This window comes from Citrus sinensis, chromosome 7, assembly GCF_022201045.2.
Source record: "Citrus sinensis cultivar Valencia sweet orange chromosome 7, DVS_A1.0, whole genome shotgun sequence".
NCBI lineage: Eukaryota > Viridiplantae > Streptophyta > Magnoliopsida > Sapindales > Rutaceae > Citrus > Citrus sinensis.
Window position 1 is genome coordinate 3,629,390 of NC_068562.1, and position 27,251 is coordinate 3,656,640.

At 34.8% G+C, this 27,251-nt stretch overlaps 3 protein-coding genes across 4 annotated transcripts; 1 reads left to right on the plus strand and 2 right to left on the minus strand.

Annotated features, from left to right (window-relative positions):
- Positions 1–104: 104 nt before the first annotated feature.
- Positions 105–3,493, minus strand: LOC102618503 (PI-PLC X domain-containing protein At5g67130). Its single transcript, XM_006494385.4, has 8 exons — positions 3,253–3,493; positions 3,043–3,165; positions 2,805–2,942; positions 2,460–2,558; positions 2,052–2,355; positions 1,734–1,957; positions 1,561–1,647; positions 105–832 (listed from the first exon to the last, which is right to left on the minus strand). The coding sequence occupies exons 1-8, from the start codon at positions 3,373–3,375 to the stop codon at positions 623–625; spliced, it is 1,308 nt and encodes a 435-aa protein (XP_006494448.2). The 5' UTR covers positions 3,376–3,493; the 3' UTR covers positions 105–622.
- A 1,199-nt stretch (positions 3,494–4,692) lies between these two features.
- On the minus strand, positions 4,693–13,905 carry LOC102618782 (histone-lysine N-methyltransferase CLF). 2 transcript variants are annotated; one of them, XM_006494386.4, is made up of 17 exons: positions 13,617–13,905; positions 12,827–12,928; positions 12,399–12,721; positions 10,946–11,104; positions 10,122–10,206; positions 9,769–9,915; positions 9,635–9,682; positions 9,479–9,550; positions 8,651–9,378; positions 7,988–8,144; positions 7,647–7,870; positions 7,185–7,316; positions 6,432–6,522; positions 5,623–5,670; positions 5,397–5,525; positions 5,223–5,300; positions 4,693–5,071 (listed from the first exon to the last, which is right to left on the minus strand). In XM_006494386.4, the coding sequence occupies exons 1-17, from the start codon at positions 13,677–13,679 to the stop codon at positions 4,880–4,882; spliced, it is 2,778 nt and encodes a 925-aa protein (XP_006494449.2). In that variant the 5' UTR covers positions 13,680–13,905; the 3' UTR covers positions 4,693–4,879. The 2 variants fall into 2 exon arrangements, with proteins under 2 accessions (XP_006494449.2, XP_024949776.2); XM_025094008.2 differs by lacking the exons at positions 10,946–11,104; positions 12,399–12,721; positions 12,827–12,928; positions 13,617–13,905 and having other exon boundaries at positions 9,769–9,947.
- A 3,057-nt stretch (positions 13,906–16,962) lies between these two features.
- Positions 16,963–24,586, plus strand: LOC102619293 (zeaxanthin epoxidase, chloroplastic-like). The gene is made up of 17 exons (XM_052444118.1): positions 16,963–18,752; positions 19,227–19,380; positions 19,513–19,587; positions 19,921–20,021; positions 20,385–20,500; positions 21,171–21,382; positions 21,810–21,901; positions 22,140–22,254; positions 22,345–22,448; positions 22,843–22,888; positions 23,015–23,079; positions 23,187–23,276; positions 23,384–23,438; positions 23,552–23,640; positions 23,730–23,817; positions 24,051–24,107; positions 24,184–24,586. The coding sequence occupies exons 1-17, from the start codon at positions 18,256–18,258 to the stop codon at positions 24,220–24,222; spliced, it is 1,995 nt and encodes a 664-aa protein (XP_052300078.1). The 5' UTR covers positions 16,963–18,255; the 3' UTR covers positions 24,223–24,586.
- The last annotated feature ends 2,665 nt before the right edge of the window (positions 24,587–27,251 follow it).

Genomic DNA, 27,251 nt, shown 5'->3' on the forward strand with positions numbered 1-27,251 from the left:
AGCAGAACCTGTCCAATCATTCACATCCCAAAACACCAAATTGAAAAACCACCATCTTCCAATGTTAAAAAGGCAATAACATAATTCCATGTGAAACATGAATAAATCATTCAAAGATCGCGCTGAATGCCTCATTGAGAACAAATATTTCTTTTCATTGTCTAACATTTTCCTGGCACATATGCAACTCTTGTTTCTATTTATGACATTAGTACATCGCGTAAATGAATAGCTTGGTAACTCCTCTACGTCATCACAAATTGATCATACAAGTCATCAAACTTCCGTGGATAGAACTTGCCTAACATGAATTCTAAGGAGGACACTGAAAACTCCTTAATAGATCTTGCCATACCGAAAGCATTAGCTCTATAAGTGAACGAAACACTACTAAAACTTATGCATTGCATACCTGAGTCAACATCTGATGCACTTTGGATCTCTCTTGATCACTATCTACATCAGATTCCTTAGTGTTTGCTTCATATATTTCATCTAATCTATAATGACCTAACTCTAGCAACCAAGATTTGACGGCAAATCCTAAAAGGCAGGAATTTTTAACACCCATTTCTACTCCTAAACTAATGCATCGCAACAGTCCTTCTATGCGTCGCAAACATCAAACCCAAATCTTATCTATCACACTCATAAGAGAAAACACCACCAGTGGAAGATAGAATGAGTAGAAAACCATGCAATTTGGAGAATGGACTGCTGAAGCAGATCTTGAGAACTGAACAGATCCAGAGAAGCTTCCTGCAGAATTATTATTTGTTTGACTTCCCCTGGGCACGGCAATGTTTTTGCAAGATCCAAATGGTGCTCCACCCTGCAAATTTGATCAGCACAGCCTTCTTAACAAACAAATTTATATCCAACAGCATGTTACCACAAAAGTTAAAAACGCCTCCAGCAATCCTTCCCATCATGCTGCCCAAACCATCAACCAAAAAAAAAAAAAAAATTCCAAAAACCCTGTCAACGAATGGACGATGTCATTAAATTAGACTTATTGTGTGCAATGATCTGTCATAACAAGGTCATGAGGCTTGACACAATGTTCATGATATAAAGAGCATTTTCAAACATTCTAATTTTTTTTTACCAATTGTTGTCCAAGAGAAAATGTGTGTGTATGGGACTAAAAATAATTATACTATTGCATAGTCCTAGAGTTGGAGTAGACCAGTTGCTTCTCTCTAGGATGTAACTAGATTCTGATATAAATCCCAGATCTAGATGAAGATGAGATAAAATTAAGGCATATAATTTGGTCATATATTGCTGGAAATTATGCACATGCAGTTACCATCTTCCTTTTATACACTATGCTCTAGTTGGAAACAAACCAAGTGGCACCAAAATCACCATAAAATGTGCTGCAATTTCCAGACATGGACTTAAACGAGGGCCAAAATCCCCCCCCCCCCCCCCCCCCCCCACCCAAACACCAAAACAAAAAAAAACCAAAAAAAAAAAAGAAAAGGAGACAGAAAGCAAATGATCAAGTGTTTGGATTTGAAGTAGTAAAGTCCTTTGATAAGTATTTGGGCAAACCTGGCAGGCAAGCACAGTACTACAGCCACACAATGTCTGGCCATTCATTTTATCCAAAACATCAAAGACACCACCACCATCACTCCTCTGCAATATTTTACCATCAGTTAGGATGCTTAATTGGTATATGATATCAAAGAAAAACTTCTTTCCTGTAAGTAACATTTCAGTACCATGTAAAAATTGACTGCCAAAAAGTTAGGCAACAGGTTCCCTGCAGCTTTGTAACAAGTACCAACCATCTCTGCAAGTGGAGTTGAATGCTCTTTGCAAGCATCCTCTTCAACTGGATATGTAGGGAAGTAATTTTGTAGGAAAAGAGATGCCTTTCTTGAATTCAGAGGTTGTGATTCTTTTCTATGCGGACAAGAGCCTGCTTTCACCCCTGGATCTCCAGCTGAATGCAACATGCCAACATACTGTGTAGCTATTATAGGAAGACATGTATGCAACTCCCAAGTACTAAAAACATGACATTATATGACACTTACATTCATTTTCAAGTATGTATCTCCATTGATAAGCTATTCCCTCCTCAGCTTCCTTCGAAGCAACAGAAGAGAAAACAAGAAGCCGATAGTTCTTTTGCACCATTTCTGTGACAGTGGGCCAATCTTCACCTTTCTTTGGCATCTTGGACACAGGGAAGAAGTACTTATCCAAACCAGCCCGAACAAACAAACTTGTTAATCCTTTTGGAGTTTGAACATAGTCCTCTATTATAATAGTTACAATCTCGGTAGGATACTGACTTAAAAATGCTTCCACTTCCCTCAGAGTGTTAATTGCAGGTTGCTGAGAGCCATACATTGCATACATTAGAAACCAACTGAAATAGTTACCACCTCAAAATATAATAATGAAGTTTGTTGGATTGATAAAATAGGAAGGAATATTACAAATGCAGTGAAGTTGAAACATTGCCCTCGAAATGAATGGCACAGCCAGATATCACCATTGAAATCGTACATATCCAGCATCAATCCCCTCACTCCATTCTAATCAATACCCATCAAACAACAGCATACATAAGAATTAATTCAGAAAGGTAAGTATCAATGACTGTATCTAAATTTACTGATATAAAAATGCGATGTTAGTTTGAAGATTCTCTGCTCATCATAAGTCCCGGCCACTATTAAATGTACATGACAGAATCAAACTGATTTTGCACAAGATTCTCACATGCCAAACAAAGGATCAATGAACATAGACCATAACAAAGAATGAAAGGAATCAGGTACCCTCAACTGATTAGTGACCATGTCTTCTTGATTGTAAAACGTCAGTCTTTGAACACCAGGCAAGGCCGGTGTATCAACGATGCTAAAAGAATTATGTGTTACCAACCAGGAATATTTGTTGAATGGCAAATCACCAATCTGCCCATCGAAGATTTCAGTTTCAATCCCCACAACAATAAGATTGATACTTGGGGGGGGGGGGGGGGAGCTCAATCAGATTGAAGGTGAAGAATCTTACAATAGTAGTGGGGATGGTCGCTTGGCCTCTGGTGCAAATGGGTCGATTCTTGCCTAAAGCAGGGCAATTCCCACAGTAGAGACCAGGACCACAGTCTGTAGCGGCAGCACATGAATCAAGTACCTGTAAAATCTTGAAATTCAGTTCAAACTCAGAAGAAAGAAGAAAAATCTTGGACGGATCAGAGTTTTATAACAGAGAGAGAGGAACCTGGCAATTTCCATTGGAACAAGCAGTAGAGTTGACAATGGAGAGTGAAAACATGAGTAGAAGGAAGAGGAACTGAGTTGCATGGGCTCTGCACAAGCTATAATGGTCCATGAAACACGCCATTATGGCTCCTGCGAGCTTATTCAGAGCTCGAGAATAGAGAAATCAGTAGATAAAGAGAGAGAGACGAGAGAGAGAGAGAGAGAGAGAGAGAGAGAGAGAGGAGGATACCTTAGTCTAGTCTAGTTATGGCTACAAAATTAAAAAGCTACAAAAGCGCAGTTATACTGTGGAGAGATGGTGACAAGGGTGTGGTATTTTGGGCACTAAACGCGGGCTTTATTGCTTTACCGGCCTTTAGTATTAGTACAGTTTTCTCTTTCTTGTGTTTTTTAAAAGGTAAAACAATTATACAATTGCTTTTACTTTGGACGCCACTAACGACGTCGTTTTTGTCAAAGATCCTATGTTTGTTGATTGTTGTAAGTCCACTGTTCGTGACTTGTGACTGTCTTGTTGTGCTTGTGGATGATGAAAGTTGTTTGTCTCCTTGATATAATTGATTGATACAATTTTTTAAAGGACTGCATTTGTCTGGAGGCTTTTTGATTTGGTCACAATTGGGAAGTTATGTTCAGTGCCTCTCACGTGGTGGGGTAGGTTGCCGTTGGCGCAAGCCGCAATGCGATCTTCATCTCAATTCTCATGTTGTATTTGCTGTGCCTCCAAAACAGCAGGTTGTTTAACGATTGGTTTTGTTGCCTTTGCCATGACGCATTTACGACTGCTTAGTCCTTAGTTATTGTCGAAGCAGCAAGCTTTGCACGACATTTGTTAAGTACATTACATGTCACAATGTTAAAAATGTGTAGCCGCTTAATTTCTTCGGTAGGAAATCTATTTAGTTGAATATCAGTAATTAAATATAGTTTGGCGGGCTGAATAGGAATATAATATATCATAAGAAATATTTGCGTTTTGAATTGGTCCACCACAAATCTAATGTAATCTTTTTCATGGAATGTATATTCCATGGAATTCTCTTATTTCTCCAACTCAAAAATCTTGGTAACACTTAAGGTTTTTTTTTCAAAAAAAAAAAAAAATGATTCACATTAAAAAAAAAAAAAAAAGATTCGATATTATTTACTTTTACGTGGTTTATAAATTTCACCTCTCCACCTCACCTTAAAGTTCCTCTGAAACATCTTGTTGGAGTTGATTTCTCCAAATGTGTATTGAGCCTTTCCTCTCTGGGAGTGGCTACCCAAGCTTCATATGGATTCCAGGTCTCCTACCAATGATGCCAGCGTAATATGATTCATGCTAATACAACTTTTTTTTTGGGGGGTTATTATATTCCACTATTAGAAGAAATTCTGATGTTAAATCATATTACTCCAATAAACTATATTTTGAAATGTTGTCGGACAAGCTGCATTGGAATTAACATGAATCTAAAGTTAGAATTGAATAGATTATCAATGGAGACGACAATGGCATCTCGGCATCTCCAACAACAAAATGATAAGAGAATACACATTTTCCCTAAGATCAATGAAAGCGATGCTTCTACCTGTAAAAAGAATGATAAAATTTGATTTTAAGTTAAAAATAAATGCTCATACTAAGCAAGCTTCTTGGCACGACCACTTGAAGGACCACCTTCCTCCTTTTTTGAACCAGATGCTTCAGGCTTCCTAGCCCAAGCAGGAGCTCTGTCTGGCTCATAACGATAGTCATAAAACAGTTCCTCTCCGGCACTAATTCGCTCCTTGGCAAAGATGCCAACACGGTGGTCTCCCGCAACCATGATGACCTGCCAAACAATGAGCACGAACTTAGAATTGGCACACTACATGAAATGCGTTGCTCCAGTACTTTCTAGAATCTAATCATACAACATCAACATAACCTTTTGGTTTAGAGAAACAGGTTGAGGTATTACTACTAGACAAATGGTTGATTACCTTTGCATAGCAGTTTGGATCAGGAGAATGATTGGCAAATTTCAGTTTATCACCCTTCCGATAAGCATCAAGAACAAACTGCACACAAGTGGATTTATGAATTTATGGACTGACTATCACTTAAGTGCAAAACAAAAGAAGTTAGTCAAAATACAAATGGGCAATGTATGTTGCCTGATCATTCAGATTGAAGAGAAATGATGAATTTTCACGATCATATATTTTCCCACGCTTGTCAGCCTCCCGATGAGAAATCAGCTCGCCAGTGTATTCACCAAGGTATTCATGCTTTCCAACACTATTCTGAGAGCAGATCAAAATTTCAGCAGCAAGAAGAAAACCAAGCACATCAAGTCTGCTTCCCTTTATTGATTCAGCTGATATTAAAACTGAATATTACCTTTAAGAAAGCTCCCCACCCAGAAACATCGGATCTTCCAAGTAAAACCTGTACACGTATATATGAGAATTAGACCCAAGTAACAGCAAACATACCATAGAATTTTCAGTATCAACCTCCAGTATCGATAAAGGCCAAAATACAAAGAACAAGAAAAACAAAGCATAGGAAAAGAATATCACACACAAGCAAATACACTTTTTTTTTAAAAAAAAAAGGGAAAAGACTTGAGACTTCAACTAAACTGAAACATTGCCGCTTAAAATTATTAAGTTGAATCATCACATATCTGGAATTGTCCACACAGTGTACAGGACAAATCAATTCTCTCACAGGCTATAAAAACAGGTTCAACAATTTTACTATATACTTAATTTACCACTAAATCTAAAAATTGGCAGAGGTGAATAGTTTTAATAAATCTGTAATCGACATTTATTTCTGATGACTTCATCAGAAGAACACAAAAAAGACTATTCCAGTTTGATTTACAGGAGAGGGGCATCACATCTATATTTTACAGTTATGACCAGAATAAACAAGTAATTCTCTATTGGTCAATGACTGAAGTAGAAAATTGAACAAATAATATTGCTTCAAGTGAAGAAATCCCAAAATTGAGCAGTTTAAACAGATCAATATTAGATGCTTGTATAAAAACTGGAGCCCTTTAGCCAAAATAAAATTTACCCCGAGCCAGCACGTGTAAGAAAATATTAGGAGAATATCTTAAGAGTTCAAAAACATTCATCAGTGTGTAAAGACAATAATCAAAGAATAAAGAAATGGAGAAATCAAAAAGCAATTACCCTTTGTTGTTGTTTGAGCAGAAGCTTCATATTCCTACATTCATAGTTATCACCTTTTTGGTCAGGAACCCCAAGACTACCATCACCACAACTGCAAAACCAATTTAGAAAGCTCAAACAACAGATTGTATGAGAAGTAAAAAGGAATACCAACACAGCACATTTAAACTTAGAATGAAGGCTCTTAGGCAATATGATGTCCAATCCAATAGATTCTTCTAGTGGAAAATTTAAGATACCAAACTGTCTGAAGGCCATGACATCCATTCACTCCCAATTTGAGGAAGTTCCATGAATAACTACCATTTGAGATGCTAAAGCTCTCTAAAAGTAAAAATATATTTAACTTTCTATCCAAGGGAAAATATAAGAAAAATGGAAAAAGAAGGCATCTCTACCCTCAAAAACCACCCACGAAAGGAAAGATATATCTCTTCAGGAAGCAGAAACAATTTTCAATAGGGAAATTCTCAATTCCTCTGTGACCCATTATAAGCAGAAACAATTCTCTTTCGTAATACTGATTAATCTAATTGTAATAAAATGACACAAGTACAAAAAGTCAGTCTTTCTAAAAGCACCTTAAAATTGAGAATACTTCAATCAACAAACCCACAGATAGGTCAGCTTAATACATTAGTCATGCATTATCGATCTTATAATTTCAAACTGCATTCTGATTAATCAGAAACGTCAAAGGATATTTTTAGTCAGTGTTTGAATGAAAATTTAGCATCCAAAATTAAAACTCACCTGATCCAACAGTTCCTACAAACATCTGGATCACATTCCCGGTCAGCAGCAAAACATGGACACTGACGACTGCGACATTGACTTTTAGCGCAATGACAGCCTCTGAACCGATTTTTGCAGCTCTTGGGACATCTAGATCAATATATAATCTTAAATTAGGATATTCATGCATCATAACAGTCACCATAGCGTATATAATATCTACACAACTCACAAGAAACCATCTCCATACAAAAACCATAATTGCCAAAATTGCAGTGAGAAAAAGTCAAGCATCAACAAATGTCTACATGCATTCCCATGATGCACATACAAAGTTAAATACCAAAAAGTTGGGATGAATGCTGCCTTCTTCAAAGGAAACTTTAGTATTATGCCATTTCCCATTGCAAAATCTGGGAATGCAAAAGAAAAAAAGCTTGACGTTCGATTTGTCTGAGCTACAAGGGAATAAGGGCCTACCCACAGTACTTTTCACAGCAGGTTCCATTTAGAAGGCAAGGACATTGCTTTCCACAAGCAGTTTGGCAGCCACAAGGATTGTACTGCCGGCATGGCTGATCTTTTCTCTCAGTGATCCGTTTCCTAATTGAATGGTAAGCAGCAGACTTCCAAGTATACTTCAAGCGACGAACTCTACCCCTCCTACGTAAATATCTTGATCTTCTTCTCACTTCATTGTTACCCTAGTGTTCATTTAAATACACCAGCACAAAATGAAAAAGAAACAAAAAAGATTAGTTCTTAGAGACAAGAAAGTACAGTTTTCTAGGACTATATAATCACAACATCACAATACTAACCGTAGTTCCATTAAAATCAAACTTTGAATAGCCTTCAAGAAGAGAAGTTGCAGCATCACCTGCTTGGCAAAATAGTTTATTCTCAGAGCAAGTCATATACTGGAAAACCTCCCAACAAGTCTTCAAACCATTTAATAGGTTTCTGGCTATCAGACAGCTGTCAGGAAAATAAGACTATCTATTAGACGGAAAGATCAATAAACTGGCAGGGAGCAAAATTTCTTGGAAATAATGCATAAGGACTGAAGATGCAAAATGCTGTGAAGATTTCAAACTAAGCATCAGACAAGGGAAAAGAGTATTGCTGTATTTAGCAACAGAGTTTTACAGTTGCCAACCAAACAGCTTGTGCATGGAAACAGCAAATACAAAACCAAATTAATTAGTATATAACTTCATGATGTAAAGGAATATTTGAAAAACGTTAGCTTTCAAATATCATTGAGTTCAATGATGGTCATTTTCCTTTTTTGTACAAGAATCTATTGAACACAAATTATTTCCCACTAAAGAGGTAAGAGTAAGTTAGAACTTTCATCATAAATGGTCAAATCAGAATTGCACAAAACGAGATTCATCTCCAACCTTAATATCAAAAAATGATTTAATGGAAGGAGGAAGCAAAAAGTTGAATAGGGCAGAATATAGATCTGAACCACTGACCTGTTCCTGCCAAAAATTTCAACACCTTTATCAAAGAGGCCTTTTTCAATAGTTTTCCAAGATTTCTCATCACTTAGTTCTTGTTTACACATGTTTTCAGCCACAAACTCGTCTTTTCTCAAGGAGTCATTAGTGCTGATTGCAGGTGGATTAGAAATGATCTCCTGTGACGAGCCAAGGGGAACTCTGACATGCATCAAATTGCGGCTGTCCTGAATTTGCATTTCCTTCTTCCTGGTCTTCCCAGAGGATGAAGATTTTGCATGCTTATGTGAAGAGGAATTAGCATCTTCATTTTCTTTGCGAGAAGTTGACCTAAGTTTCATGTCGCTGGGCAAAACACCTCCACTCGCAACAGAATCCAAATCAAAAGCTGCCGTTTTCTTCTGTTTCTTTTGCTTGCAAACTAGAGCGCGCTCAGCAACTCGCTTGCTCTTCCTCTTGCAGATTCCAACTTTCCCTACAAGCTTACTCTTTGAGGGTGATGAGTGGTGAGTAAAAGCGGTGTCCTGCCTCTGCCCAACCTCTGAATCACTGCTTTCTGAAAGGTTTTTTGCATTTGAAGAAGCACTTTCACTTTGGTGGGACTTCACCCTTCTAGCAGGACCAGAAAATTTCTTCCTAGATGATGTCTGAGCCCCAGCACCATCAGATGAAGAGATGAATTTTTCTTTGATATCACCATTCAAGGGTGAGCACGCTGTAGCATTTCTTTCTGACTTGAGAACCTGACAGTGAATATGAAGCTACTTAATACACTGTTTTCCTATTCTTCAAGAAGACAACCCAAGCCACATAAATCATATCAATGAAACACCCAGCACATACCGATCGATAACAATGTGGTCCACATGGTACATTTCCCTCGTCTAGATGGTACCACAGAGGTTGTTTCTCAGCCTGAGAATATTTTACCAAGAAAATATTAGAATCTGGCAAGCAAATCATATAAACATTTAACAGTGAGTTATAAAATCTACTTACCGGAAAGACAAGATCCTGTGAACATCCATGTAACCTGCAATCAAAGACCTGCAAATTCAAAGAAAAGAGCAATGGACTTAGCTGTGCGAAAATGGAGCAAAACAACATAATCTAAATGGATGTGTGGTTCTTACAAGACATCGGCGACAAAACAGGTTGTCAAAAGAATCCAGAGCTGCTTCAAGGTCTTTTACAAGAAAGTTATTCATAGTGTGCTCATCATTCCCATTGTTAGAGCCCCCTACAGCACTCTCTTCCTTCGACAAAATTTCATATCTTGCCTGTATAAGATGTTTGACGGTGTTTCATATCTCTGTAAAGCCAGCACAAAGCAAATGGGAAACGGCTGGACCAAAGCTTACACTATGACCAGTTTTTATCAGATAATAAATGGTTGAGAAAACAATAGCAAAGAAATATGCTAATTCATTCAAACTAAAATGCACCAAAACACAGACCACTAATATAGTGGGACAGAAGGGCATACCTTGACTTCAGAAGGGCTTCTGGAGAAACATTGGGCCAGTGATTCCAGCGTGGCATCAGATAAACCAACTTCTTTAATAGTCATGCTAGTAATTTCAAAATTGAAAATATAAAGAACAATTAGTTAAAGACAAGACTTCGTATAACATTTTGCAATATGTAAAATAAAACCTGAGTTCCTAACTGAATAATTTGGAATGGGCAGTGACAGAAATGAGAATTGTTTCAGAAAACAAGGTTCTAAGATATAAAAACTGGATATAGCGAACTAAAGCCAAACAGGATTGATATGCCTGGCAACAAATAAGCAAAAATTTCAAAAGTACCCAAGCCAACAAGCTTGAAATTAAATGATGCCCGCAACTACCAATTGTCTGTTTCTTCAAGAACATATGGCATGCTGTCATAGTCCATAAAGAGAAACCTTGAAAGAATAACTTCTTTCAATCAGGTAAAAAGTCAGGTGCAATGATGACCCTTGCTAGTAACAAGAACATAAAGAAGAGAAATTAACTAGAGAGCCATGACAAACTGGGATGGAGAGGCAATCATAGAAGAATCAAACTGATTAGAGATCCAAGAGAAGAGAAGCTGTCATGAAGCTAATTCAAGCAGTTAGTGCAAGGACTTGAATGAGCATAGAGTTCAGGTGAAGCACTTAATAAGAAAGAGGAGAATGTAAAGAAGTTAAGTTGCGTAGAGCAAATCTTAGTAGACAAACAGTGATCTGAATAACAACTGAAAGTACTCCTATATAATTCATTATAAAAAAAAAAGGAATTAAGAAAAGATGCCAAATTTATATTGGTAGTTAATTATACGAACCGCAGAATATAATCTTCAGAATCCACAAAATCTTTCTTTTCCTCTTCCTCAATTACTTCCTCCTCGCTGTCACTGCAGATTAGTGCTTCACCACCATTTTGGTCATAATAAATTCTCCTTCGACTCATCACCGATTGATCCTCAGTCATTCTTTGATTTCTGCACCAAAATTATTATACAACTTAAATAAACTCTCAATTAAGGAGATGGACTATGTTTACATAAGTAATAGTATTTCACAAATATATTTTGGATGTACAGCATTGCATGTCCAGCACACAGATTTTCTAGCAGCTCCATTGCAGAAATGAGAATATTCTAGTTGTTTTTAGTAAAAAAATGCCTATCCTGAACAATCCAATAGAAGAAAAGTCTGAAGAGTAGGCAAAAGTATGTTTCAATCTGTCAGATAAAGGTACCAAAGATAAATGGAATATCAATAAACAAAAACTCCTAAGTATCCCATACCAAATTTATTTTTAGACAGTCAATGATTGAAGTAGAACATAGAAGTAATTGGAGAAAAACAAAGTATAGAATTTTAATTATTTTACTTGTATTCTACTATTAAAACGTGAATATTAAAGAATTTAAACTTGAAAAAAAAGTTTTAATGAGACAAGGACTTAAAAAGGGAGAATAACAATATAATTTGTAAAAATAAAATAGCAAGACCAAAAAAATTTAAGACAAAACTCAGCAATTTTCATTTTTTTCCTTTTTTTTTTCACAAGTAATATAACTAGCCAATAACTAAGAGTTTTGTACCATGTTGTGCCATCATTTAAAAAAAATAAAAAATTCATGCTTACTTGCCAATCATTTAGGCTCTTTTTGTCTAAAATTTAAGTCAAGCTCAACCCAGTTTGGCTCTCATGCCGTGTACCGAGAAATCCCTCGACCTTTCTACATTTACCGAGTTCTAAACTAACGACTATTGCCGGACTATATGCCTATGTTCAGTTGGAAGAAATGAGAGGAGAGGAGGGGAATGGAGAGAGGCAGAGAGAAAATGAGGGACTCAATTTCATTGTTCAGTTTGAAAAGGAATTCATCTCTTTTCTCCTTATTTCTTTCCTCTCCTTTCATTTTTTCAAGCCAAACATGCCATAAAATCTTGGCATCCAGGAAAAATAGATGTCTTAAATAGGTAGCCCCCAAGGGAATTTGAACCCCAAAACCTCTTGGTTGAGTACATCACTCAACCTCGTTATCAGCAACCAGATCAAAATTCTCTACAAGATGTTATGGTTTTTCAACATGATTGTTAAGTTGCAATCCAAAGGAGATTGACCTTGTGCACTTTACAGTCAGGTATAGAAATAGACAAGAACGTACCAACGTACAATGGAAATAATTCACAATCAAGACGTATGTAAAGAAGAAGTATACAGAAAACTAGGAATATTAGCTCAACAGTAAGTACGCAAAATACAATGTGATTCAAAATTACCTGTCTAAAAATATCCATGTGGTATAAGGAGGTAATCTTTTATTGTCATTGAGCTTAATAGGACGAATAATATTCTTGGTAGGGTTACTAGATCCATAAACTGCGGTAGAAGCATAACCATCTTCCTGAGATATGTGACTATCTCTATCCCCACTACTTACATCAATACCGTTTTGCACACCAAGCGCTTCTCTTTGCCTCTTTGTTAGTAAATCTACACTACCATGTGTATTTATTGTTTGGTTGTTTCTTCTCTCCAATGATAGTCTATACAGATGATTTGTAACACCAATCAACTTTTGCCTATTTTTTTCCACCCTTCTCTGAGGAAAAAAAAAAGAGGAAATGAATTAACTAACATGTTATGAGGACTATATAAAAAAGAATGCTAGTTAAATCAACAGTGAATTCGTGCAGTAAAAATGCACCTGAACGGAAACAAAATGGTCAGCAGCAACCTGATTCTTTAAACAATCAATAACAGATAAAATCTCCTTACGAGTCAGAGTTCCATTTTCTGTTTTTGTCAACTGTAAGAATTCAACAGATCAAATGATTGAACAAAAGGTTGAAAGAGCTGCTAAAAGGGTAAACAACACTATAGAACAACTTCAAGAACCAAAAGTTTACAGAAAATGAAATCATAATACAAAACCAAAAGAAGACATAGCAAAAAACAGAATTTTCCGCTTGCATTGCAATGTAAAGTATTGCTTATCATACAATAATCAACAAATCATTCAGTAGTAAAAAATTAGCAGATAAAAGTATTAAACTCAAATAGAGATCACCTATGTTTAAAAGTCAATGCACGTTCTTCTGTTTTTTTTCATTCCATTTATAATTTTTTTCTACATTTCATTTATGCAATTTCCGTTAAATCATCCACAGATGCATTCTGAAATCCCAAAATAAAGTAAATTCAACGACAATTTTCAGTATTCTCCACGTAATGCACCAAATTGTCCAGTATCAAGCGCCAAAAAAATCATAATTAGGTCAAATCATCCGCTAAGAACGAATGCAGATATAAGTCTTTCAAATATCAGCTACAACACGTAACGAAAGAAGAAAATACTGAAAAAGGTTAACAGATGAGCATTATCGACGACTTTGACATGAAATTCTGAAAAAGGTTTACAGATGAGCATTATCGACGACTTTGACATGCATTTTCTGAAAAGACTTTCCAGAAAAATAAAATTCAAAATCAAATACCGAAGAGCTTTTGAGAGGCTCCGATCTGTTAGGAGAGGCAGAAGGCGATGCCTTCGAGGCCATGGCAGTTCGAACCGAAATCGGCAATGCGGGTCCGGATCAAGATCCGATACATTCAGATACAATGCCGAACAAGAATGTAGGGTTTCTGAGAGGATTTGGCGCGTCGGCTTGAAACCCTAACGCTAACATCTACCTCGCCCTCAAATTTTCTTTCTATTTTAATTTGTTTTGGTTTGATTTTCTTTTTTTTTCAAAATTTTATTTGGGCCTTTTAGTTTGTGTTTTTTGTTTTTTCTTGTAATAATTTGGTTTAATTAAATATTGATCGTTGTGAAACGCGTGAGGGAGTGCGTGTGAACCGAATGGAAACTTTTGAACAAGTAAATACATTGGGGGGAAAGGAGTTTGAATTATTTACTGTACAAATTTTATACACCCTTCTAGGCTCTAGCGCACTAGCACCTACGAAATTTTCATTTTTCTTTTTTGCAAAATAATTTTTATTCCTTATCAATTTCAAAACACGTCTGAAAAATGATTGGTAATTTTTTTTTTTTTTGGGTTAAAATTATTAGTAGGGCAGTTAGGGAAAGTCTTATACAAGATGGTCTAATAAAAATGTATTTTAAACTTTATGGTTTTATCACATTTGAATTTAAACTATTTTTTTAAGTATTTGAAATATATGAAAATATTAGGGTGCGAACACGTACACAAAGTTCTATGTGGACTTCAAAAGCATATTTAGATTTTACAATGCTGTAAGTTATGTGTTAACATCCGCGAGAACCCTTGAAAATTTAATTTTTGTTAGTTATTTATAGCATTTTTGCTGGACAACTTGTTAAGGAAGAGTGAGTTTTCTAAATCTCAGATTTTAGATACAGATGCCTACCAGATGACTGCTACTTCAATCCACCACCGAATAAATTGGCATAAAGAAACAATTGCTTTCAGGTTGGTCTTATTACCGAGATGCCACAGATTGCAAAGTGTTGCTCAATGTCGGACAAGGGTATCAGGTAAGTCGCAAAGATTCAGTTGATTTTTCACATTGTGAGGTATTGTTTGTTGTGAATGGGAATTCTACACCGAAGGAGCATTTTCAAGGATTTGCAACACAGCCTTTTATTAGATTTCTACATAGTTTGAACAAGTAAATCATTTCCTGAAAAGAGTGCCTATGGTGTTCGAATATTCTGCTCTCGCATTCAAGCTTGAAGGGTGGTGTTAGACGTGAGATTGAGTCCCAAGTCAGATATATATTGTCCGTCTCATAGTCTAGCTAGTCCGCAAATGTTGTAGCTTAGGCACGAGTCTTGTGACAAGAGAAGTCTTAGCTGAACACCTGCGAGATCAGAGAAAATGCTGGGTAGATAAACTTTGCAGGTCTGATGGATTCTGGCCTCTTAGAACGATAGCATAAAATTACAATCAATTGATCAAGCATTGTTAATGTTAATCAATTAGTAGCCAAACATGCATCCATTCCAATATCTTGTTTTCGTACTAAGATTAGCTTAGTGGTGAGAATACCCATTAACTTTGCATCATTTCCCTTTGCCTGCAAACGTCTCGGTAAAAGGCAAGCTTCAATGTCAATACTCCCTTTTTCTGCTCCAGGAAACAGAGTTAGCTTCCTAGCAAACTTGTTTGCAGGACCACTTCTTGCTGCAGTGGGGTTTCCCCTCCGAAAGTCGAAAACATAGAACCTAGGCAAGTGCAGCTTGTGCATGAAAAAGCCACACGTGGCTTATTAAGTTGAAAACAGCCAATGCAAAATTTTGACAGCTGCGTCATTTATTAATTGGAGGGTCGAGAGCAAACAAAGGAAAATGGAAAAGAAATAGGAAAGTGGAAAAGAGAAAAGAGAAGAAAATAAATAAACGAAAAGAGGGAAGCCAAGAGTGAGGAAAAAGAAAAACGAAAGGAAAAAGAAGAAAAAGAAAATTAAGAAGGTGAGAGTGGGAAAGAAGTTGAAAAGAGGAATTGAGAGAAATATTGCAAGAAATAAAATTGGGTAGTTAGATCTATATCCAGTGAGATAGTGGGTAATAGATTTATGAAATTTAAGCAGTTATAATTTAATTTATGTCATATGCATAAGTTTTTATATCAATTCTAATAATTAATTTTTTAGCCCTATATTTTAAGAGAAATCCGAGAATCCAAAAATCCGCAAGAGCTCCAACGAACTCTGAAGTGAAACAGGAGATGCGAGTGGATATTATTATTATTGTTATATATTCTATGAAGCATTTATACTTGGTAGTATGATTTAATATAATGTTATGATTATATATACACATATTATATATTTCATTAAGTCATGAGATGTGATTGCCAGTCACCATATGTGTATCATTCCCCATAAGCTCTGCGCATGCGTATTAAGAGTTAGATTACTCCACATGTGCGATGTAATTAAATCTTATTGGATATTTAGAGGTTTTTTCCCCATTTTACTCATGCAATGATGATCTTGGTGAGTATTAAGAGTTATTTTTCCTAGGTATTATTTGGTGTCGTTTTGTCATATATGTGTGTGTGATTTTATGTTTGCTTATGTAATGTGTTCACGGTAGAGTTATGCTATATGATTATGAGCCGCAAGCTCATTATTTTCTTATGTACCCCATTTCTCCCAAATTTCCCCTAGGTTTCGTGCAATTCAATTTTCAATCAATTGAGGTTGGGTCACAACACATATTGCTGCACGACTTACATTTTGAGCACTTTTATATTAATATGTAAATATTTATGATGTATGTGTATATAGTGAAATGTGAAGTGAGCAAAGTTCGAATATATTTTTGTATGAGACACAAATGTTATTATACTTTTATAATACAGACCCAAGGCCATTTTTATATATTCATGAATTAAGTTTGTATCATGAGTTTTAATTATCAAACTGCATGATTTACCTCCGATCTAACATATAGGTCAAGAAGAGTTGTGTAAATTTCCCTCTTTCTTTTCTCAAGAACTAGAGTTTCTCATTTATGTTAAAACAATTTTTCTTGTCTTCCTTTCATTAACTTATTAATTCCCTGTCAAATAACCATAATTGATAACTAATTACTATACTATACCTATTTTAAAAACCTTAATTTAATTTATGACTTAGTATTGGTATTAACTAGTTAAACCACTAATAGTGTTTTTTAATATAACATTATTATGTATTAGATGAAAACATTCAAAGGAGAATTAGAATTTTGATACTTTTTATATTAAGTTTTTTAAATGGCATTATAATAAAACTTAGCCGCTCTTTTAATGAATTTTTTGCTTCGCCCCTCAATTACCATACGAACTTCTTTACAAGTAAGAAAAATTTTGCTCACCCTGCTTTCCAAAGATAGTAGCTGAGGGTATTCTTTACAAGACTCCAAGAATTTTCTTATCTTTTCGTCTGTGGCATAGCATCTTCTTCATTTGCAATGCCAAATCACATATCCTACCCTCTGCTCAAGTCAATCTCTTGCTTTCACTTTTAGGGATTCAGACTGAACTGCGTTTCCTAAATATTCTGGCGGCAACGGTGGCTGCAGTCTTTATCTAACATCTACCAGTAGCGGGAAATCGAGTTCTTGGTCGGGATTATGATATTTATTGGAAATAGCAGATCGCCGAATATGAGATACCAGTGGTTGATGATAAGAAATATTTGCTTATGCCAATCTCATCATTGGATTTAGCTTATAGTTTTGCAATTAATGTTTTCGTTGTAAAATGAAAAAATGGTTTGCAGAGTGATTGAATGACTGTATATAGAGATTTGTTTTTTGATCAAGAGAGGTATGCGAAGAACAGAAAGTTTAGATATGTGCAATCAACTTAACCCTCTGGAGTCCGGAGATTTCGGATCAAGAATTAGAAAAAATGTAAAAATCATGTGCCATTACGGCAATACCAACTGAATCGTTCATTGTGCAGCCAATAAAATCCCACCCACAAGTTTTGTCACTTGCACTGCAAGCAGTGGCTTAGAGACACCTTCATAATTCTTGACTCCGTTAACTAGGAAAAGGGAATAAACAATTTAGGAACATAAATAGGTCTAATATACCGCAGCGTGGACAGAGTCTGCTCCGGCATTGCTGCAATCTATGAAGTGGGAAATTGTGTATCGCCATGATCAATGGTTGCTAGGCGACCTGCCGGAGAAGGAAAGAAGTCTGAAAGTGAAGTTTTAAGGTGGTGATCAAGCTGTTTGCTTCCATATTCTTTCTGCTTTGGGAGGACAAGTCCTTTTGGGATACTATCAATTTGGATGAACCGAATATCCCAATGCAGCTAAAGTTTGGTTCCTTGTGATTTGCCGCTACGGACTAAACTTGTTGAGTTCATCCGAATGCTTCCCATTTTCTTTGTCACTTTCCTTAGGGGTTTGTCAAGTGCTTATTTTGGATAACAACTGGCAGCATAGCTGCTATTTTCTTGTTTATCCGCTGTTCGGTTAAAACAACGTGCAAGTGTCCAACTTACAAGATGTTTCAATTTTTTCTTTTTGTCAAGGTAAGCTTCCATATTCTCTACAGAGAATTGATTTTTTTAAATAAAGCAACGTGCAATCCCACGAGGATTAAGGAAAAAAAAATTGCAGAAAGAAACCGTCTGAGATACAAGAATGGCTTCAACTATGTTCTACAATTCAGTTAATCCTTCAACAGCTGCTTTCTCAAGAATCCACTTCCCAGTTCCCGTTTACAAAAATTCTTATATTGAATTTTCACGTTATGATCACTGTATTAACAGCAAATTCAGGACCAGAATAATTGGGCAAAGTAGGAACCTGACACAAGTGAAAGCTGCAGTGGCAGAGTCTCTGACTAATAACGGTGACAGTGAAAAGAAGAAATTAACGATTTTGGTGGCTGGTGGTGGGATTGGAGGACTTGTGTTTGCTTTGGCTGCTAAAAGGAAAGGATTTGAAGTACTTGTGTTTGAGAAAGATATGAGTGCTATAAGAGGTGAGGGACTATACAGAGGTCCAATTCAGATACAAAGCAATGCATTGGCTGCTCTGGAAGCTATTGATTTGGATGTTGCTGAGGAAGTTATGAGAGCTGGGTGTGTTACTGGTGATAGAATTAATGGTTTGGTAGATGGGATTTCTGGTTCTTGGTAAGTTGTTAATTTGCTTCTATTGACTGTGGCATTTATTTCTAAAATATGAGTCTGCATTCTGCAGTGTCTATTAGAGATTTTTATGAATGAAAGAACATAGTTTTGAGCCAATTCAATGGTAATGGGTGCGGATTTTTTATACTTCATGGTACAAGTAGCAAACTTCTTATAATACTAAGCTTTATTTGGACACGGTGGATCTTGCTTTTTCTTGTAAATAGTTAAACTGATTTTCAGAATTCTATGAATTCGAGTTTTAGCTTGGGATATGGTCTCTAGTAGTGGACTTTTCTCACATCTGTAAATGTAATTAGACTAGTAGCAATAAAAAACATACTTGATGTAGTTGAGAATGCGTTATTAACCAATTTTCTGGGATTCATTTAAAAGCTGTTATATATATAGTAAGTTCTTAGAAGGAGAGCTGTAGCTGTACGCTTCCATTCGCATTAATTGCTATATGGTTGTCAGGTACATTAAGTTTGATACTTTCACTCCCGCAGCAGAAAAGGGGCTTCCAGTCACAAGAGTAATTAGCCGAATGACTTTGCAACAAATCCTAGCTCATGCAGTTGGGAATGATATCGACAGTAATGTTATTGATTTTATGGATCATGGAGATAAGGTAATTGAGCTGCTGATTGGTTAAAGATCGTAAATAACTCACAGATTAATTGCTTTACTGGAATAAATTTGGACGATCTTTTTTTTTATGTTGAAATTTATTGTTATGTATTTGAGTGATTTATGAGTTCAGGTCTCCGTAATGCTTGAGAACGGACAACGTTATGCTGGTGATGTTCTAGTTGGTGCTGATGGAATATGGTCCAAGGTATCATCATATAAGCATCATTTTGCTGTTGCTGATGGACAGTGAAAATGATGTGCATTAAGTTTTTCCTTACTTTTGGTGATTGTTTAACTTGCGTATACTTGATGAATAATTAATGATACATTCGTGAATTAGAGAAGTTATGGAATACTTAGATATCATATGAACCAAATAATAAATAAATGATGTTATTACACGTGTGTATTTATTTTAAAAGCTACTATAAAATGATGGTTATATTAAATTTAATTTCACCTGACATGCATGTTTTAATTGGTTATATTATCCCGATGTATTTTAGAATTGCTCCGTCAACTGTTTCCTTTTGTATAGGTGAGGAAGAAATTATTTGGGCCACAGGAAGCCATCTATTCTGGGTACACTTGTTATACTGGTACTGCAGATTATGTTCCTGCCGATATTGAGAGTGTTGGGTATGTTTGAGTTCACTTTCAGCAATTCATTTCTACTCTTCCACAGATACATTCTATATGCCTTGGTTTGTCTAAAAAGAATCTGATTTTTTTATTTTTACCTTTTAAATATGTAGCTGTATTATGTTATTGGTAAGACAAGTTCACTTCTCTAATAAGGGATCACGCACTTTAATAAAACGTGAGAGTGACTTCCACAACATTATAAAATGATTTTGTAACGTTAATGTCAAACATTTCACAAAGTTGCAAGTTGGCTCTTTTACAACATTGTGAAAATTGGTCCGCATTTTATTAAAGTCTAGAATCAATAACTTAATAATTTCTAATGTTAGGAAACTTATATAACTTTTTAATTTGAAGGTATCGAGTGTTTCTCGGACACAAAAAATACTTTGTTTCTTCTGATGTTGGGGATGGAAAAATGCAGTGGTACGCATTTCACATGGAACCATCCGGTGGTGTGGATGGCCCCCAAGGTACATAATCTTCTGATGCTCCATATATATTTTAAGAATGCTCCTTGAAATGATCATATGAAGATATTCAAGTGAACCCTAAAGTGATAAAGTGTGTATCTCTGCGTATAACGCTTAATACAGTTGATTTCTGATCTTCTAGGAGTGGAAAGGTTACTGGTAACTTACAATTAGTCTTGAAATAATACAATTGCGTCTGCTAAAATTTGAGGGAGTATGTAAGAATTTTTAAATCCAATACGATGAAAGTAAAAACATGCATGCACAAATGAATTCCGTAAATAAGGATGTTGTGCCTCTGGAGTTTATCCTGATTTGTGTAAGAGGTCCTATCAACACAGAGGGGCTTGTAAGAGATTTGCGATCTGCTTCAAATGGCAGTTGTAATAGGTCAGGCTTTTCTCCTAAGTTCCATTGTAATGCCTTTTATATATAGTTTTATATGGATCAAGGTGAAGTGAAATAGGAGTTTATATCAATTTTCCAGCTTTTCTGAAAATACATTATTTGAAGGAGGGTGGTCATAATAGAAAAGCTGGCATTCAGTATTAGGAAAAATTCTATTCCAGAGTCAAGAGGCTAAAAAGGACTTAAATATTGAAAATATGATGCTCCTTCATATTCAGTAATCTTTAATTTTCTTTGATTCATTTCAACTCCAATTTGGCAGGTAAAAAGGAAAGGTTGCTGAAACTATTTGAGGGTTGGTGTGATAATGTGATAGATTTGATGCTTGCTACAGATGACGAAGCCATTCTTCGACGTGACATATATGACCGGACACCTACCTTCACGTGGGGAAGGAGTCGTGTTACTTTGCTTGGAGACTCGGTCCATGCTATGCAACCAAATATGGGCCAAGGGGGCTGCATGGCCATTGAGGTACACTTTTTTTTTTTTGGATGCCTCTCCATCCCCCTTAAAGACTATTCACTTCACGGGAATCATATATATTAAATCTTTGGTTACTTTTAGCTCACTCTGAGCATATATATCCTGTTATGGTATAATGCAAAATGATTTTTTTTAAATAACCATTTACTATGTCCGTTCTTTCTTTTAATTCCATGCATGTGTCAACCCTGTAAGTTATAACTGTTTAAACATGTTTCTTCGTGTGAGCATATATGTTGGACCTATAACTTCACAAGTGAATTCCTGTTGAGATGGAAATGCTTAATGAATACCTTCTCTTGATGAGTCATTAATTTCATCATCGTCTGTTTATCTCCATTTTTTATTTATTTATTTTTTTTGGGTGGTTATTTTATTGTTTGTCTATATTTGATTATTTATTTCATTGTTACAGGATGCTTATCAACTTGCAGCGGAGCTTGAGAGAGCCTGTAATAAAAGCTTTGAGTCCAAAACCCCTATTGACATAGTTTCTGCTTTAAAGAGGTAACAAATGAATTGGTTACCAAATAATCTGAAAGACAATTGACATCGCTAGAAAAAAAAAAAAAAAAAAAAAAAAACTTGGGAAAAAGAGAAGACAAGACAATTTGAGTAGAGGATAACCTGTTATCTGTGAATGGGGTTATTGGGCATCATAGATGAATCTTCTTATGTCTTGGCTGTTGTGTCTAAGTAGTTTAAAATTGACGACTCGCATTGTTCATGCTTCTAAATTATGCAGCTATGAGAGTGCTAGGAGACTGCGAGTGGCCATTATCCATAGATTGGCAAGATCGGCAGCAATGATGGCGTCAACTTACAATGGTTACTTAAGTGTAGGACTTGGACCACTGTCGGTAGGTTATTTTGTTATTACTCAATTACTAACGTAGTAGCTGAAATTTAATTCTAGAGTAAAATTATCACGCGGATGGTTTGATTTGCAGTTTTTGACAAAGTTTTGGATACCACATCCAGGAAGGGTTGTTCGCAGATTTTTCATTGACTTAGCAATGCCCTTAATGCTTAATTGGGTCTTAGGGGGCAACAGGTTAGGTTTGGCAGACATTAATTACTCGCCTCTGCATTCTAGCTCTTAATTATGTTTATATTTTTACCATCCTTAACTTTTTCTGAGAATACTTGTGGTCTCAAAAACTCAATTCAATGATTTTTATTCTCTCTTCTCTCTGGGATTGCTAAAGTAAAAGCATTTGGCTAAGTAGTAATCTCATAAAACCATTCATTCATCAGGCCTTGTTTAGCTTTTCAGGATTGGAATTCTTTACGTACAATGTAGTTACTTTAGAATAGTCCTTTTATGAAGCTCAGGGCCAAGGTCAATGTCATGGATTTCGAAAGATATGCTAAGCGTTCAGAAATTCTTTGAGTTATAAATTTACTTCAGCAGGGCTGAAAATATAATTTTGTTCCTCGATCCGCAGCTCAAAACTTGAAGGTAGGTCTCCATGTTGCAGGCTCTCCGACAAGGTTCATTGCTTTGTTACGATTATATTTGCGTTTATAACTTTAAGGAACTCTGAATTTGCAGTAGAGGTTACTAATTAGGTTGAGATCCTCCAGATGCTAACCATCGTTGGTCAATAATTTCTTCAGGCAAGTGACCAGCTACGGACATGGTTACGTGACAATGACGCATTGGAGCGTGCTATGAATGGAGAGTGAGTTTCATAAACGTTTTATTTGTGAATATCATCCCTCAAAGCTTTTCTAATTCCTGTACGCGTCCTGAATTCACTTTTTCCGTACCCTTTTGTTCATTTTGCAGGTGGTTGCTAGTACCATCTGGAAGTGAGACTGTTGTGTCACAGCCTATTTATTTAAGTAGATCAGATGAGAATGAACCCTACTTGATTGGGTATGATTATAATTGTGAATCCATATTGCTATTGATTTATATTTACATCAATGAGTGGCAAATATTTATGCGATTCAATTAGATTGAGTGTGTTATTATGACTGCAGAAGCGAAAGTCAAGAGGATTTTCCTCGAACATCGATTGTGATCCCTTCAGCCCAGGTGAATTATTGGCTTCTCACCTTTCAATCTGGAAAATAAATGATTAATTTCATATGTTACTGTGTTCAAGCTTAACTGAAAGTGCTTTAATTAATTTAATCTGTATGTCTCAGGTGTCCAAAATGCATGCCCATATCAGATATAAAGATGGCGCCTTCTACCTGATAGATTTGAGGAGCGAACATGGAACATATATCACCGAGTAAGCTGAAAGTATATGCATGGGTGTTGACGTCGATGTTCAAAACTTGGTAGGGCTCTCCAATAATATTTTTCCCTTTTCATGTGCAGTAATGAAGGGCGAAGGTATCGGGTATCTCCGAACTTTCCTGCTCGGTTTCGTCCATCCAATAGCATCCAGTTTGGCTCTGATAAAAAGGTGATTATCAATGACTCATTTTAACGGCATGATTCTCAATTAACACTGATAGCTTGTGCTTCCAAGTTCCAACTACTAGAGTACTGGTTAAGACTGACTTCTCATCTCGATATATTATATATATAGCCCAAATTTACACTAATCGTTGCAAGTTTCAGTGATGCATGTCATTTGTAAACTATTTCTTCTGAAACAATTTCCTGTATCTGAGCTTTCTTGTAAGGTGTGTGCAGGCAACTTTTCAGGTCAAGGTGATCAGATCTACTCCAAAGAAAAATTCAGAGAAAGAGGTAGAGGGTGAAATTCTTCAGGCAGTGCAAAAAATCTGAAGGAGTCACTTTGTGTTTTAACTTTTGGAGTTCACAGGAACAGGAATTGTACATACAGCATTTGCTGGTGCTGTGATGCAAGTCTGCGGCGACGTATACAAATGTAGGATCAGAGTAGAGAGCAACAGCATAGCACAAGAAATGTCATACTCATGCATACAACTGTGATACGTGCAATATATTATTAAGTTGAGTGGCAAGCTGGTGGAGTTGTTGAGCAAACGCTCAGTCACGTTTGGTTGTTGAGATGGTCAAACCAGTAGCTGAGCAAAAGTGAGACAAATTGGCTGGGTGAATAAGCTCGTGCTAATTTTTAGCACAAGTAGCAGTTATTTTCCTGTTATATAGTTGTTTTGTTACTTTTATTTATAAATGGCCAAAACATCGTGTGAATAAACAGTCAGGAGATTTCAACTAAGCTCATTTCTCTCTTCCTTCAACTTCGTCGTCTTCCTCTTCTGCTCTTCTTCTAAATTCGCTCTTATCAAACTGCGTCTAGCCGTCTTTTTACTTTTCTTGTCTTCTAAAGATTGCCAAAGAAGCAAAATAAACTAGACCCAAGATAACATCACAATTAACTATTCAATTAAAAAAAAAATCACAAATTATTGCTGTGATTGGAAAAAGTTTAGGGGAAAAAAGTCTCGTTACACTTAAATTTTATTCTATTATGTCCTTGAAAAATGGTGCAGAAGCGAATCCTATCTTTTAAATCATGTGGAAAAATCTCTCAAATGTAGTCGGAAAAAAGTATAATTATGATAAATTTTCGTCTAGTCTAAAGTCAAATAATTTCAGAAACAATCAGTCATGGATAATTTAGCTAAACTTTTCTACTAAACGGCATTAATACTACTTTTCGTTTCTTTGCAGCTTTCCGTCCCAATAATGCCATTCCTACCTTCAGTTGAAAGCAAAAAACTACCGATTTTAGAACATCATTCAAAAAGGTCTTGGTAAAAGCATTAGAGCTCCATTAATATTAATAATTAATAATAATAATAATACATAGTTTATTCTAAGAAAATATTAATTTTGTACTAAATAATATTATATTATTATTTTATATAATAATAAGTTTAATATAATTATATTAAATAAAATAAAATAATGTTTCATTTTATATTAAAATTAATAAAAAATTGTGATGTTCATAATTAAGAATATTAATAATTATTATAAATTTACAAATATAATAAAATAAATATTTATTCATTAAATATATTTTTTATTAGCTTTGTAATTCAAAATTATAATTCTTTAAATAACGATAAAACTATAATTTGAAACTATTTACTCTCAATTCAAGACAAAGTAAACACATAAATTGGATTCTAATTTCCATTCCATACTTTCATTCCAGTATAAGTAAATAACTTACTCTCACTCCCACTCCACACTCACAATCCTAGGATTCCCACTCAAATCCAAAAAGTAAACGCTATCTAAATACTTTTTGTTAATCATTATTTATGTGTGCATTTATAACCTATGTAAATAAATTTTAATTATTTATATATTTTTACCGAATAATAACCAATTGAATATAATTTTTTGCTCATTACTTGGATTGATATTACATTTTATATTTTCAATAAACAACACGAATCTATGTGTAAATTAATCGTACCAGTGGTATGAGGCAAGGTATTTAGACTCAATTTAGTATTAAGGTACTGTAACTTTTAAGATATAATTATTGTAGAGAAAAAACTATAATTATTAAATAAAAATTAATAATATGAGTAGAAATAATTTTAAATAGTAATTATGATAAAATTATTAAAAATACATTATATTTTTATCATATTTAAATCTACAACAATTAAAATTTATAAAACACTTTGATGTTATAACTTAAAAAGTTCAGTTCCAACGAGAACTCATTCATTTTCTCACATTCCACTTCGGCGGCAAACGTCGAGCGAATCAAAGCAGGACCACTGGTGGGTGAGCTCTTGTTTAAATATATCACAACGAGTGGCCAATTTGCAAACATATACCCCTCTTTTTTTTTTGTTCTACTTCTATGTCAACTTCACCTGCACAAAGATAGAAATACCGTCAACTTTTTAACATAAGTTGCACGACTTTTATTTGAGCTTGTGTAGATGTGATTAATTTAGCTTCACTATCAGGGGAGGTGAAAATAGAGTAATTTAAATGTTTCGCATAATAAGTTAAATATTCTGTAATTTTTTTTAAATATTTTGAATTTTAAAAATAATCATATGTATTTAGTAAATTTTATTGTTAAAATGTTACAAAAATATATAAATAACTGATTAAACATAATATTAAATAATTTTTTATTGTATAATATACTAAATAACTAAAATAAGTATTTTAAATTATTTATTTTATTTTATTTTATTGTCTCAATATAATTAGTAATAATAATAATAATTATTATTATTTAATTATTTTATTTCTTAATTAATAGGGATAGTTTTAGAATTTTATATTGTAGATGAGAATGAAATTATACTAAGTATAAAATGAATTCTCAAAATTAAAATTTAAAAATCTACATCTATTTATTTTTCAAAATATCCAGTAGGATAGGATAATTTTGTTGAAAATAATTTTTAACAAAATTTACCAAATTCCAAAATCAAAGAAATTTTCAAATTATTTCTATGACGAAGGAATCTAAATCTTTATGACCGATGTTAAAAGAGGCCAAGGATGGATATGCTTTCTAGATCAAGAAATCAAAATCAGCGAGAGTGTTTACTTTGTAAAATAGAGACAGAAATTAGAATCAAAATCGTAGAGTTCATTTAAACTTGAAAATGAGGAATGAGAGAATGATTGTCAAGTAGCAGGTAGGAATTAATCTTCTATTCCTCACGAGTTTCCATTCTACCCTCATTAATATTTTAATATTCCCAAAATGAGCCCTTTAAATGAAAACTATAAATACCAAAAAAAAAAAATCAAATTCCTAAGTCATGATGATGATGATTATAATACTTTTTTATCGTTAATAAGAATGATAAAATATTACAATCAATTAATATTATAATAATAATAATAATTATTATTATTATTATTATTATAATAATCGATTAAGGACCTTTTTAATAATTTAAAACAACTTAA